General features: G+C 38.2%; 1 protein-coding gene across 1 annotated transcript in view; it reads right to left on the bottom strand.

The window, feature by feature from the left end:
- Positions 1 to 268: 268 nt before the first annotated feature.
- ccbe1 (collagen and calcium binding EGF domains 1) overlaps positions 269 to 13,837 on the bottom strand; it is a 78,200-nt gene continuing 64,631 nt past the window's right edge. Inside the window, exons 9-11 of the mRNA XM_067424253.1 lie at positions 6,906 to 6,941; positions 4,171 to 4,206; positions 269 to 708 (exon numbers count right to left, since the gene is read on the bottom strand). Of these exons, the coding sequence (XP_067280354.1) occupies positions 448 to 708; positions 4,171 to 4,206; positions 6,906 to 6,941 (333 nt within the window). The 3' untranslated portion in view covers positions 269 to 447. The remainder of the gene's footprint in view (positions 709 to 4,170; positions 4,207 to 6,905; positions 6,942 to 13,837) is intronic.

Genomic DNA, 13,837 nt, shown 5'->3' with positions numbered 1-13,837 from the left:
CTGGCCCCAAACTTTTGAACAGTTATATTGCATGTTTTATAGTTTTACAATGCCTTTAAAACAATCCAGTCAAATTAAACATCCAGATTTAATTTGTAAATTATCCTAACTTAGAACTTAATTCTGTAAAATTATAAGAGGAAAGGAAATAAGCGGTTAAAAAGAATATTTTCCTTAATGTTTAGTGAATCCGAACCCTGGAAAATGAAAACCATGGTATGTGTCTAAAATGAGTTATTTGGTAGACAAATGACACGTTCAAAATGGCCAAATTATAAAAATGTACATCCTTTATATTATAAAAATAGAGATTTCATACAATGAAATACATTCAGCCTTTTTTCAGCGAGTATACAGTTAAATAGCAGTCATTCTGTCATATTTACACTTCTCATTCTCTCTTGAATCAGTTCTTTCTTTCAGTTCTGGTTCTGTTCAAGGGCAGTCTCAAATTGACCAGTCAGGATTGTTTAAGGTCCGGGAAAATTTCCTTGTTTTGGTTCTCTTCGGGCGACTCTGGGGTTTGTAGTCTTCTCCGGAGCCGAAGTCCAGGCTTTCCTGGGTATCCCTCCAGTTGTCTGGGGAAGATGGGAAGTCCGCTCCTGAGGAGTGCAACGGTCTGCCTAACACTTTGTTCTGCAACTCTGCAATGTCGTTACGAATGTCAGCCAGCACGATTAACAGGAAGTCAAAGGATCCTGGTGGGCCCTGAAACCGCAAACACACTCATCATCATCACATGAAATTCCACGTCGCTGGATTTAGAGTTGGCCCAAACCCTCAAGATTAATAGAAATGGACATAAAGCACTAAACAAAGATTGGCATAAAATACAGATGAGTCACATTTTCAACACACTGTCTGTCTTTCTGTATATATAAATAAGGGATTGGTTCATTCCTTCCTGTGGAGCTTGGACACTTTAATAGAATGAGAATTAATGTGAACATGATTGATAGTAACTTTTGATTTTTTATTCTTCTTTAAACACGCACTCTGTGTCCAATGTTGCAAAATTAGCAAATTGCAATTGTCTACACTTTCATTAATTAGGTATGTTTCCTTTGAGTGTTCTAGAGAGATAGAAATACAGAACAAACGATTGATAGCTAGAACAACAGAGAAATAGACAGATAGAACAATGGAACAAACGATAGAAAGATCGAAAAAACGATAGAAAGATAGAACATCAGAACAAATGACAGATAGATAGATAGATAGATAGATAGATAGATAGATAGATAGATAGATAGATAGATAGATAGATAGATAGATAGAGAGAGAGATAGATAGATAGATAGATAGATAGATAGATAGATAGATAGATAGATAGATAGATAGATAGATAGATAGATAGATATACTGATAAATAAATGTAATAAATGCAAGAAATATACAAATTTCCGCAAAAGCAAAATGTGTAAATATGTTTGTTTCCTATAGCAGTGGTTTTGCATATTATTGTAGAATAGCAAAATATAAAAAAAAAAAAAATACTTTTTTTTTTTTTTTTACAAAATGTATACACTCACCCAAAGGATTATTAGGAACACCTGTTCAATTCATCATTAATGCATTTATGGGTGTGGTCCTGGTCAAGGCAATCTCCTGAACTCCAAACTGAATGTCAGAATGGGAAAGAAAGGTGATTTAAGAAATGTTGAGCGTGGCATGTTTGTTGGTGCCAGACGGGCTGGTCTGAGTATTTCACAATCTGCTCAATTCCTGGGATTTTCACACACAACCATTTCTAGGGTTTACAAAGAATGGTGTGAAAAGGGAAAAACATCCAGTATGCAGCAGTCCTGTGGGCGAAAATGCCTTGCTGATGCTAGAGGTCAGAGGAGAATGGGCCGACTGTTTCAAGTTGATAGAAGAGCAACTTTGACTGAAATAACCACTCGTTACAACCGAGGTATGCAGCAACGCATTTGTGACCCGTCACGGAAACCAGGGACACAATCTTTAGCACAACTTTTGCGCAAAATGCGAAAGAAGCATTTTTTTTCAAATTTTGTGATTTTCGTTTTTTTGCAGAATCTGTTAGTTGAGATCACGAAGAAGCCTCTCCGTTTTTGAGAAAGCAGTATTGGTGTATTTAAAAGCGTACATTTTGAGGTTGAAATCGTCTTGTTTTCGGAGATTCTAGCACGCAGAAGGGGCGTGTCATTGTCTGTGTGTATTTCCAAATGGGATAAGCAGGCTTTTGTTTCTTTTGTTATTGTCCCCGCTCTCCGAGGGAAGCGTGGCTACTTATTATGCAGCGCTCTGGCCGGCTCTAGCGGATATCAAAATTCAATGAAGATGGACGCCGCAAAGATGATCGCAGACGAGCTGAACCATGGCTGTTACACCGAAAATGTTTCGAAGTACTTCTTCGACAAGCCGGATGCTTATGAACAAGCGCTCACTTGATGGGGATAAATACAGCCAAATGGGGACAATCTGTAACTTTAACTGTAAATGCTACACGAGGAGAAAAGAGAACTCTCTGCATGGGAGACAGTCCTGTAGCCATAAGCTTTCTCCAGACATTATGTACAACATACAGCTGTATTCTTTAGCTGCGTAAAAAGAGTGGCAGGACATGCAAATTATTGGACATTTAGAGGCAAACAGACGCACAGCGCAAACTTCCGAGATGGTTACATCCACAAAGAAGACCCGACAAAGAGAAAGTGTGCCCGAGCGATTTACATCATTGGAGGCATCGAGATCTGCAAGAATACTTTTCTGTTTCAAATCTGGTGAGTTTCATTCTAAGAACACGTAGCCTACACGTTATCTCATGTTTAGTCCATGTTCAGACCTTCCCATATCTACCTATTATTATTAGCTAGCACAGTTTTAATTGTAATCGTTAGCATCGTATCACTTGCCAAAAACCGCCATTACTATAATGGCCTTTTAGATGGTAATGTTAACATCTGCTATTAATTTGAATAATGCTTCAATTGCTTGAATTGACTGGTGTGAATGCGGTCTGATTTTTCCCGTTGCGTTTGTCGTTACTAGCAACCATGCAGCTTTACAGGGGGTATGGCTTATCTAAATGAAATACCCCAGAACCGACTTGTGTCCCTACTTTCTGTGACTGGTCACATATGTGAAGCCACAACACGCACAACCTTGAGGCGGATGGGCTACAACAGCAGAAGACCCCACTGGGTACCACTCATCTCCACTACAAATAGGAAAAAGAGGCTACAATTTGCACAAGCTCACCAAAATTGGACAGTTGAAGACTGGAAAAAGTTGCCAGGTCTGATGAGTCTCGATTTCTGTTGAGATTCAGATGGTAGAGTCAGAATTTGGCGTAAACAGAATGAGAACATGGATCTATCATGCCTTGTTACCACTGTGCAGGCTGGTGGTGGTGGTGTGATGGTGTGGGGGATGTTTTCTTAGCACACTTTAGGCCCCTTAGTGCCAATTAGGCATCATTTAAATGTCACAGCCTACCTGAGCATTGTTTCTGACCATGTCCATCCCTTTGACCACCATGTACCCATCCTCTGATGGCTACTTCCAGCAGGATAATGCACCATGTCACAAAGCTCGAATCATTTTAAATTGGTTTCTTGAACATGACAATGAGTTCACTGTACTAAAATCGCCCCCACAGTCACCAGATCTCAACCCAATAGAGCATCTTTGGGATGTGGTCGAACAGGAGCTTTGTGCCCTGGATGTGCATCCCACAAATCTCCATCAACTGCAAGATGCTATCCTATCAATATGGGCCAACATTTCTAAAGAATGCTTTCAGCACCTTGTTGAATCAATGCCACGTAGAATTAAGGCAGTTCTGAAGGCGAAAGGAGGTCAAACACAGTATTAGTATGGTGTTCCTAATAATTCTTTAGGTGAGTGTACATATATATTTTTACTATTACTATTAATTGCGATTAGTGAGGGCATGGCACCGTTTGCAAGGGGTAGTTTTTTGGGGGCCTGTTTTCAAGACACCCCCCCCCCCCCCCCCCCCCAAAATGTTATAGACCTGATTTTGAGGATAATCACACTAGGATGTCTGCTTTAGTACTTTGAGATAGAAAAAAAAAGACAGATGAAATGTGATCAAAGGAAAGAGTGAGAGAGGCTAAAACAGACAAATATATTTCAGCCATAAGAACCATGAGAGAAAGTGCCATGATAAGAAGTTCTTACTGGAGGTCCGGAAGGGCCAGGAACCCCTCTCTCTCCCTAGAGAAACCAAACAAATATTTGGGTTAGCAGGATTACAGTAAAGAAGCCATGAGAAGTCCAACGGGACAGTTATTGCCCACTATCTCTCAGTAACACGATCACATGTGAGAAAACAAGCCATCGCTAGTCACAATCAAACGTCTCTACTCCAGCGAATGAATCACTACACAATGCAATTTAGCTGGTACATAAAACCAAACATATTTAACATCAGAGTGTATATAAATGTTATCTTAGCACAGATTCTGCGCACCATTAGAAGCTGGTCTATAGCTCATTTGGGGTGAGGTATGGCAGTAGGTACCACACAGACAGACGTCGGGAGATATTGACCCCTCTGTGGGGATTATGTAGGGTCAGGGTTCACGTAGAGGTAGTAAGCGGCCCAGATGTTTTTGATTTGTGAATACAAAACCAGAAAAACACACTACACACACACACACACACACACTTTATGTTGATCAACCTTGAACCTCTTCCATGCAGACACATGTTGGAAAACAAACCAAATGAAAAAGCATGCTTATATAGCGGTTCACCTAAGGCCTGAAACATTACATATACACTACTGGTCAAAAGTTTGTAATAATTCCCTTTTTTTAAAAGTCTCTTATGCCATCAGAGGCAAAAATACAGTATATTGTAAAATTGTATTATAATATGTTTATATTTTATGTTACAATAAATGCTGATTTGCTGCTTTAGTAACTTTTTTTATTATTATTATAAATGTTGTGCTGCTTAATATTTTGTGAAAATATTTTTAGGATGCTTTGATGAATATATATATATATATATATATATATATATATATATATATATATATATATATATATATATGAAACATTTGAAACATTTAAATTGTAATAATGTTGAAACATTTAAATTGTAATAATGTTAAACAATATTACTGTTTTTACTAGATGTTTACTAGGAATCCAGCCTTAACCCCTTAAATATCACCTTCCCGCTAGCGGCACCTTTGGCATTCTTTTTATATCGCTTTTTTTCAAATCACATATTTTAGTAATCATCAAGTTACTAAACCATCAAATAAGGTCTTATTCAAAAGCTTACAAACTTAAAGTTCATCCTGTTTAAACCGTTTTGGACATTGTGTTACCATAGAAACGGTACTTTAAATTCCTTGAGCGGGCTCCTCCCCAAGTGGGCGATGTCATGTTTCATACAAAATTTATTTTAACTACTTTATAATCAAAACCTTTTCTAATCTTGACAATACACATATCATCGGAAAGGTCTGAGTCTCAAGGTTCCACCTTTTGTGGTTCCATATTTTCCATATTAAATTTGGACATTTATTACAGGAGAATGTGTCAAAAAAAAACGAAAAGAAAAAAAAACGTGTTTGTCACCCGGTGGCTATTTGTGGTATTACACCTAAACACAATCTCATGGCGACTTCAGTTTTTGTGATATCAACTTAAAATTACATAACTTAGTTAGACAGCTTTGATTTTAGTAAAAAATCTGAGTGTCTTCTTTAAAATGAGACCAAACATATGTCTATATTCCAAATTCAACCATTCAGAGTTTGGATAGTGCATTTTCACGTCTTTTCTCAAAAAGGGAGGTGACAGTTAAGGGGTTAAATAATCTTCTTTCAAAAACATAAAAAAAACACGCAATTCATAATGCGTATGGGACATTGTGCAGAACCAGTGTTACTTTAAAAGCAGTGCAGTGTTTACTTCTAAAATCAGTTTTCTCTTGTAGATCAATTACAGTCATGGCGGGACAATCAATCTGGTTAAAGTTACTTAAACTGTCGACATATTTATAGCTAGCTACCTGAATAATAGCATCCGGTTTAATGGCACAGATTTTAAAAGGCAACTTTTTTTTACCACCACATTAACACAAAAATGCACATTACACATGTACAATGGGCGTGAACTTGCAATGTTTTGAACAAGCATTTGCTCATGTGTTTATGTACCTGTAGAGAATTAAACCATTTCTGATTTAATTTGGAGTTATTTTCCGTATGTTTTAATGCAGAGTTTGACTGTGTCTCAATCCAAGCACTGACGACTTTAAATGACCTACCTCAATTATACTGTAACATGAACAACCTTGTAATTTAGTTCCATATAATTTGATATAATAGTTGGCAAAAAAAGCCCAATTTTACTAGCGTGCTTGTTTTAAATATTGTTTGTAGACCATCAGCTAGCAGATCATACCGGTCAGATTTGAGAGTAAATGGCAGTATTGTACTACACTTCATTTAGTCTAGATGTGCTGGCATGGACCTTTAATTTATCTGTAGTTATAACTTTGACAGTTCTATAATAGTACACAATCTGATAATATAAATATGATAGAAAAGCTTTTATATAATAACATGATTATCTGTGGTGTATTGTGAAATCCCTCAGTGTAATTATACTCAATATGTTGACTAATCCTATTTGCCATTTCAAGATCGTGTTTTGACATTCTGAAATATCTGTAATTCGTCACGCCATCTCTGATGTCATTTTTGTTACATTTTGGTCTTTGGTTATCGACCCAAGAGTTGATTTCATTAGTGACTGGACTGGTCACCATTGATCTTAAGCATATTTATCCCGCTTTTCCAAATATTTGCATTCCGCACATGGAAAATAGCCCTTGGCCATGGCTTTGAAAGTGGTGAAAAGATAGATAGATAGATAGAAAACATACCGTACCTTCATGCCATCTCTCCCTGGAGCCCCGGGAGGACCCTACACACACACACACACACACAAACCCATTTTGATTAAACACACAACCATACATCAACATATATCTATAAAAAAAATATTTTTTCAAAAAGCATATAGGTTGTAATTTTTAGGGAGTAGCAGATCTGTCAAGACCAAATATATCAACATGGCAAAGTTGTCATGATTGAAATATCTGTCCTTTACTTGCATATTATCTGCAAGCAATCACATCATTACCACATGGCACAAGCTGATTGGCCTCTGCTGATCTTGCAGCCAATGAGATTGTTTGTTTAACATTTAAATAGTCTGCTTCAGTGTCTGCTGTAGGGTAGACCTTTAGTTCCTCTACATCCCTCCACCTCCCCCAGCTCCACCTGCCTAGATCTGCTACGGGATTTATGTCTCAGTAGTGATGGGGAAAAATAAACTTTTCAAAGCTTTGAATCAATTGATTCGCAAAATTATTCGAAACACCATACGCTGGTGACCCCTGCTTGTCAGAACAATGGAAATTCAACAAAAACAAAAAACACAGATATTGGGGGTTGATATTAGCGCTTGATATTGCAGAACAGCCCGAACAACACTTACAGATGAACATACAAAGGAATGAGGACAAAATTACACTCTTAAATTCTTTGGCAGGTTGTATGGTTCCATGAAGAACCTTTTATATCTAAAGAACCTTTCCATTGCACAAAAGGTTCTTTGTAGTGCAAAAATGTTCTTTAGACAATAAAATGGTTAGAAAAAATTGATTCTTTAAAGAACCTTTCACAAAACAGTTCGTTAGGGAACCAAAAATGGTTCTTATATGGCATCACTGTTACCCCTTTTCCACCAAGGCAGTGCTGGTGCTAGTTTGGAGCCAGAGCCTAGTTTCAAAATGGTTCTTTGTGTTACCACACCCAAAGCACCAGCTCCGAGTCAGGAAAAGTGGTTCTTAAGTAGCACCAAAACATTGCTGGTCTAGAAGTAAGAACCGATTACGTCAGGTGCTGGGGGCGAGGTCAACAAGGTGAACTAAAACTTGAGATCGCCAATTTTTTAAATAGCATCTAATGGAGCTAATATCTGCTGCTCGTTTGTAATCACTCTATACAAATTACTGTGAACAGCATGAATGCGTTGGATCCGCGGTGTTTTGATGCCGATGATTTCAATGTTGTACAGCCATGTGAATCAATAGTAATGCAACGTTCGCCATTGTTGATGGATGCTTGTTCAAGATGCATCGGCGCTGTGCAGCATCATGAATCGATTCACTGATTCATAACGGTTCGAATCTTTGTTTTTAAATTGGCCCATCACTATACAAGGCAATATTTAGTTTTTTTTTTCCGCACATAAAATGATTACTGTAGTGAGATGGGCTTTGTAACGACGTCTTTAGTGCCTTTATGGGTCTTGAGAGAGGAAATGACATTGGTGTCAATGAAGGCCTGTCTGAGCCATCGGATTTCAACAAAAATATCTTCATTTGTGTTCCGAAGATGAACGGAGGTCTTATGGGTGTCGAATGACATAAGGGTAAGTAATTAATGCCATTTTTTTGGGGTGAACTAACCCTTTAAGGGACATTTTTACATATTTTTGGGTGTATCTGTTTAAGTGCACGGCCAAAGAAACCTATTTCTGTGTTATAGCTTATAGTCATTTGCAGAGTTATAAAAACCATATTCGATAGCATGAAACAAACAAAATGAAATAATCTTTAGTCTAATCTTTTTAGACTATGAAGTAATCTTTTTAAAATGAGTCGGTCATCTTAAATTTGGGATGCAGTCTTCAGGTCTTCATAAAATAGCTTTGTATCTCAACAAACCCATATGACAGTTAAAGGCCAAAGCTTAAGACTCTACAAACCAAGAAATACATGTTTAGATTTACCAAATTATAGACTTGATGGTCCTGTTCATTCAACTCTCAAATATTTTCACACATCAAATCATGCTTGTCCAGATCTCTAGGGCAGATCTGAGACACATTGTACCAGAATGGAAAATATGATTCATTGATCTAAAAATACTGCACTGGATTCTGTGTCTTTATGCGGGTGATTAGAGAGAGCTGGTTCTGGGCCAGCGGCAACGTCAACAGTCCTTTAGTAAAGACACAGAATACATGCGTTCAGGGATGGAGAGGTTGTGACAGACACGGGGGAGTCCCATCACTACACATGTAGCGTCTTAGACTTGTATTTATGCACATGCAACACACAACACAATCTCACAGACGCAATTGTCGGTAGCTCCTTAAACAGCGTTTTCCAAGTACACTGTTACAAACGGCATTACTTCTCATTTATCAAATAAAAAAAAAGAAACTTTAAACACTTTCAAAATAAATTCCTGCTGTGAGCTACGACTCCAGAGCATTGAAGGGCTCGTGTTTCTACATCCAGGATTCATAAATTATTACACAACTTCAGCAGTATTTTTCTTCATTGACGACTCGTGCTTCAGTGATGTGGTCCAATGCATTAAAAGCAAAAGGTCGACTCTATCAGACGGGTTAACAGTCGGCCTCGAGAAGCACATCGGCCAAAGAAAGCAACTCGTGTGCAGTAACGCACTCAGCCTTTTCTCTGTTATTGCCATTATCATTTGTCAACATCCAGAGGTAGGATGTATGTTGTGTTTTGTCATATTGAAAAATGTACTACGAAACTACGAAAGGCTTGGCACACAACCAGCATTTTTGGTCAGAAATATATCAACCAACGATCAAAAAGGATGGGGGATCAAATATGATAAAGGAGTAGGACGTACAAGGAGGACAGACAAGAACAAATAAAAGAAACTTAAAAAAAGGATGAAAGTGGTTCCTGTTACCCGTCCTAGTTTCCACCCCACCTGCAAAGACGCCCCCCCTCCGAGAGTCAGAGGTCAGCCAGCTGAAGGTCAGGGGGTTTAGGGGACACGTGTTCAAATGCGAGCCCAGGCGGAGGTGACCCAGCTAAGCATGAGCCGATAGCATGATCTGGAGAGCTAAAAATCTGCTGCTTTACTGGAGCTAGACATTTGTAAACTTAAAAGATACAGTGGTTACGGAAAGTATTCAGACACCCTTAAATTTTTCACTCCGTTACATTGCAGCCATTTGTTAAAATCATTTAAGTTAATTTTTTTTCTTATTAATGCACACACAGCACCCCATATTGACAGAAAAACACAGAATTGTTGACATTTTTGCAGATTTATAAAAAAAAAAAAAAACCTGACATAGACATATCACATGGTCCTTTGCTCAGTGTATATATATCAGGTTGGATTGTAAACGTTGGTGGACAGCCATTTTCAGGTCTCTCCAGAGATGCTCAATTGGGTTTAAGTCAGGGCTCTGGCTGGACCATTCAAGAACAGTCACGGAGTTGTTGTGAAGCCACTCCTTCGTTATTTTAGCTGTGTGCTTAGGGTCATTGTCTTGTTGGAAGGTAAACCTACGGCCCAGTCTGAGGTCTTGAGCATTCTGGAGAAGGTTTTCATCAAGGATATCCCTTTACTTGGCCGCATTCATCTTTCCCTTGATTGTAACCAGTCGTCCTGTCCCTGCAGCTGAAAAACACCCCCACAGCATGATGCTGCCACCACCATGCTTCACTGTTGGGACTGTATTGGACAGGTGATATTTTTCTCCACACATACCGCTTAGAATTAAGGCCAAAAAGTTCTATATTGGTCTCATCAGACCATACATTCTTATTTCTCACCATCTTGGAGTCCTTCAGATGTTTATTTAATTATTTTTCTTTTAGCAAATTTTCATGTGTTTTGCACTGAGGAGAGGCTTCCATCGGGCCACTCTGCCATAAAGCCCCGACTGGTGGAGGGCTGCAGTGATAGTTGACTTTCTACTACTTTCTCCCATCTCCCAACTGATCTCTGGAGCTCATCCACATTGATCTTTGGGTTCTTCTTTACCTCTCACAGGTTCTTCTCCCCCAATAGCTCAATTTGGCCGGATGGGCAGCTCTAGGAAGGGTTCTGGTCATCCCAAACGTCTTCCATTTAAGGATTATGGAGGCCACTGTGCTCTTAGGAACCTTAAGTGCAGCATACTTGTTTTTTTCTAATTTGGCCAGATTTGTGTCTTGCCACAATTCTTTCTCTGAGCTCTTCAGGCAGTTCCTTTGACCTCATGATTCTTCTTTGCTCTGACATGCACTGTGAGCTGTAAGGTCTTATATAGACAGGTGTGTGGCTTTCCTAATCAAGTCCAATCAGTATAATCAAACACAGCTGGACTCAAATGAAGGTGTAGAACCATCTCAAGGATGATCAGAAGAAATGGACAGCATGTGAGTTAAATATATGAGTGTCACAGCACAGGGTCTGAATATTTAGAACCATGTGATATTTCAGGTTTTCTTTTTCTTTTATTTTTGCAAAAATGTCAACAATTCTGTATTTTTCTGTCAATATGGGGTGCTTTGTGTACATTAATGAGAAAAAAAGTTGATTTTAAAAATTATTTTAGCAAATGGCTGCAATATAACAAAGAGTGAAAAATGTAAGGGGGTCTGAATACTTTCCGTACCCACTGTACATCCATACTTTATTTAAATAAAAAAAAATCTATTTTTTTTGTTTAATTATTTTTTCAACTAACATTTAACTATTAAACATCAAAATATGCTCAATAACTCAGACTCTTCATAGCAACACCTGGGCAACCATTTGCACCACCATGCGAGGGAGGCATCTCTATGCTTGAGCATCACCACTCATATTTCTTGTTGTTGTTGATTTGTATTCTTTTGTATGAATCATGGGATGTTACTGCAAGCAATGTTTTGAAATCGGGACTGTGTAGTGTTTTTGCCAGGGTCAGTTTGATATGGCACAATGATTAACAAGAAGAAAAAAAAGGTACTTCATGTCAAATAAAAGTATGTCTTGGCACGGTATTAAAAGTAAACACGGTCGTTAATGCCTTAAGTGAATGTAAACGGTCACAGTATTAAAAGTAAACACGGTTGATAATGCCTTAAGTGAATGTTACCCCACAGGACATAAATACTGGTATGTGTCAAAATATGGGATTTGGCCAGTGGGACTTAACAGTGTGATAGTGTGATAAAGTCACACACAATCTCTTCCATGTAAATCTAGATTTGTCTCAAGCAGATTCAACAGTGAGAAAAATAAAATTTGGTAGCAATTTCATTGGTCCAGCAGCCCATTTTAGTGCAAACAAAACAGATCCTGCACCTGCTGATCCAGTTTCAGTCTTACAAGGCTGTTGAAACCATTAAGAGCCTCCCTTAAAAGAAAACACGAAGTGGAACTGCATCCAAAAAACAAACAATTCCATGGCTACAAGAGCTCCAAACTGATTATGTCCCAAATGAGACCAGACATTACAGATTTACTCAGCGTTCATGACCTTAGAGTAAAAATATTTCAACTATAAATGCATCTTAAGAGTATAAAGAAAACATTCAGTGACATTTCCATGTCAACGACATACCTAATTGCTCAGTAGATCTATAAATATTCACGGTCGTGAACTTTGTGAACATTGTCTCCAGAGGCTAGATACACACATGCCACAAAGTGATGATTCGGCTGGAAAGGTTAGCATTAGAAAGTCTGCCGTGATTCACGGTGATTGTAATTTGAGTGTGTGTGTGTGTCTGAGTGAGATGATAATTCATTATGTCCGTCGGCCCGGGGAAGAATGTGTGAAAGAGTAATGAGGGTTAACAGTCTGTAACAGGAAGTGTAAAGCGTGTCACCGTCCACAGCAACCACAGGTCAGCGAGTTATAACACCATCATGCTGTGTCTAAAATGAAGCTTGGCTCAATAAATCTGCAAATGTTAAAAGAGAAATATGATCCAATACAACTAACAATTAAGTTACTCAGCATATTCTTAAGAATGTAAGCGTAATGCGATGTTTGTAATCTTTACACCAGGGGTGCTCAATCCTAGTCCCGGAGGAGCTAACTTCCAGCAGAGGTTATGTTTAAATGCCTGAACTAAATTCCAGCACTAAAAACAGGCATCACATGATTTCAATCGCAACAAAGCATCTCTATGAATTCCTTAATCCCCTTTTGAAATATCGTACTATGCTAGACTACATTAAGCCAAAAGCCAAGCATTTTTTAACAGTTTGAATGCTGAACACAGTGCTAGATTGCAGCTGGTCTAGTTGGTGGACCAGCAGCTAGTATACTGACATATTATTTTATTGTTTTGTATTGTACTGTACTGTATTGTACTGTATTTTGTATTATACTGTACTGTATTGTGTTGTACTGTATTTTTAATATAATTTAGATTGTATTCGTCTGAAAGAAGAATATTATATACACCTAGGATGACTTGAGGGTGAGTAATGAGCTAATTTTAATATTTGGTTGAACTATCCCTCGTGCACACCAGCGTCCAAAACACAACATATGCTATTAACCATATTTTTTAAGCTGGGTTTTTGTAGCAATTTTCACGAAACCTGTCCTTTCAACAGCAGCTTTGAAAAGGCTTAGTACCCTTGAGACGACTGTTGCAAGGGAAAAGTAATATTTTGCAAATATTTTTTACCAAATAATTTTTTTGCAAACATGTAATTTAGCTCCTTCAGGTAAGACCTCAAGGTCTCAAGGGTTCATTCATTTAAAGGGGTGATGAATTGAGGAATCAACTTTTCCTTGAGCTTTTGATATATATAAGGTCATAGTAATATAAGAATATCCTCTAAATTTCAGACCTGAAAACGTCATTGTTAGTCAAAGAAAAGCTTTTATAGACACCAGGCTCAGCAAAGGGTCCTGTACCGTCAGTGCGCGACGAAACACCGCCTATACAGCACGTCTAATCCGGTAGCCCCGCCCACCGACTCATGGATTAGTGTTAGTGGTCAACAACAATAAACATGCCAAGGAAGATTAAGATGTTGCGC

This window comes from Pseudorasbora parva, chromosome 18 (genome assembly GCF_024679245.1).
Source record: "Pseudorasbora parva isolate DD20220531a chromosome 18, ASM2467924v1, whole genome shotgun sequence".
NCBI classification, from domain to species: Eukaryota; Metazoa; Chordata; class Actinopteri; order Cypriniformes; family Gobionidae; genus Pseudorasbora; species Pseudorasbora parva.
This window is presented reverse-complemented; position numbering and strand designations above follow the sequence as displayed.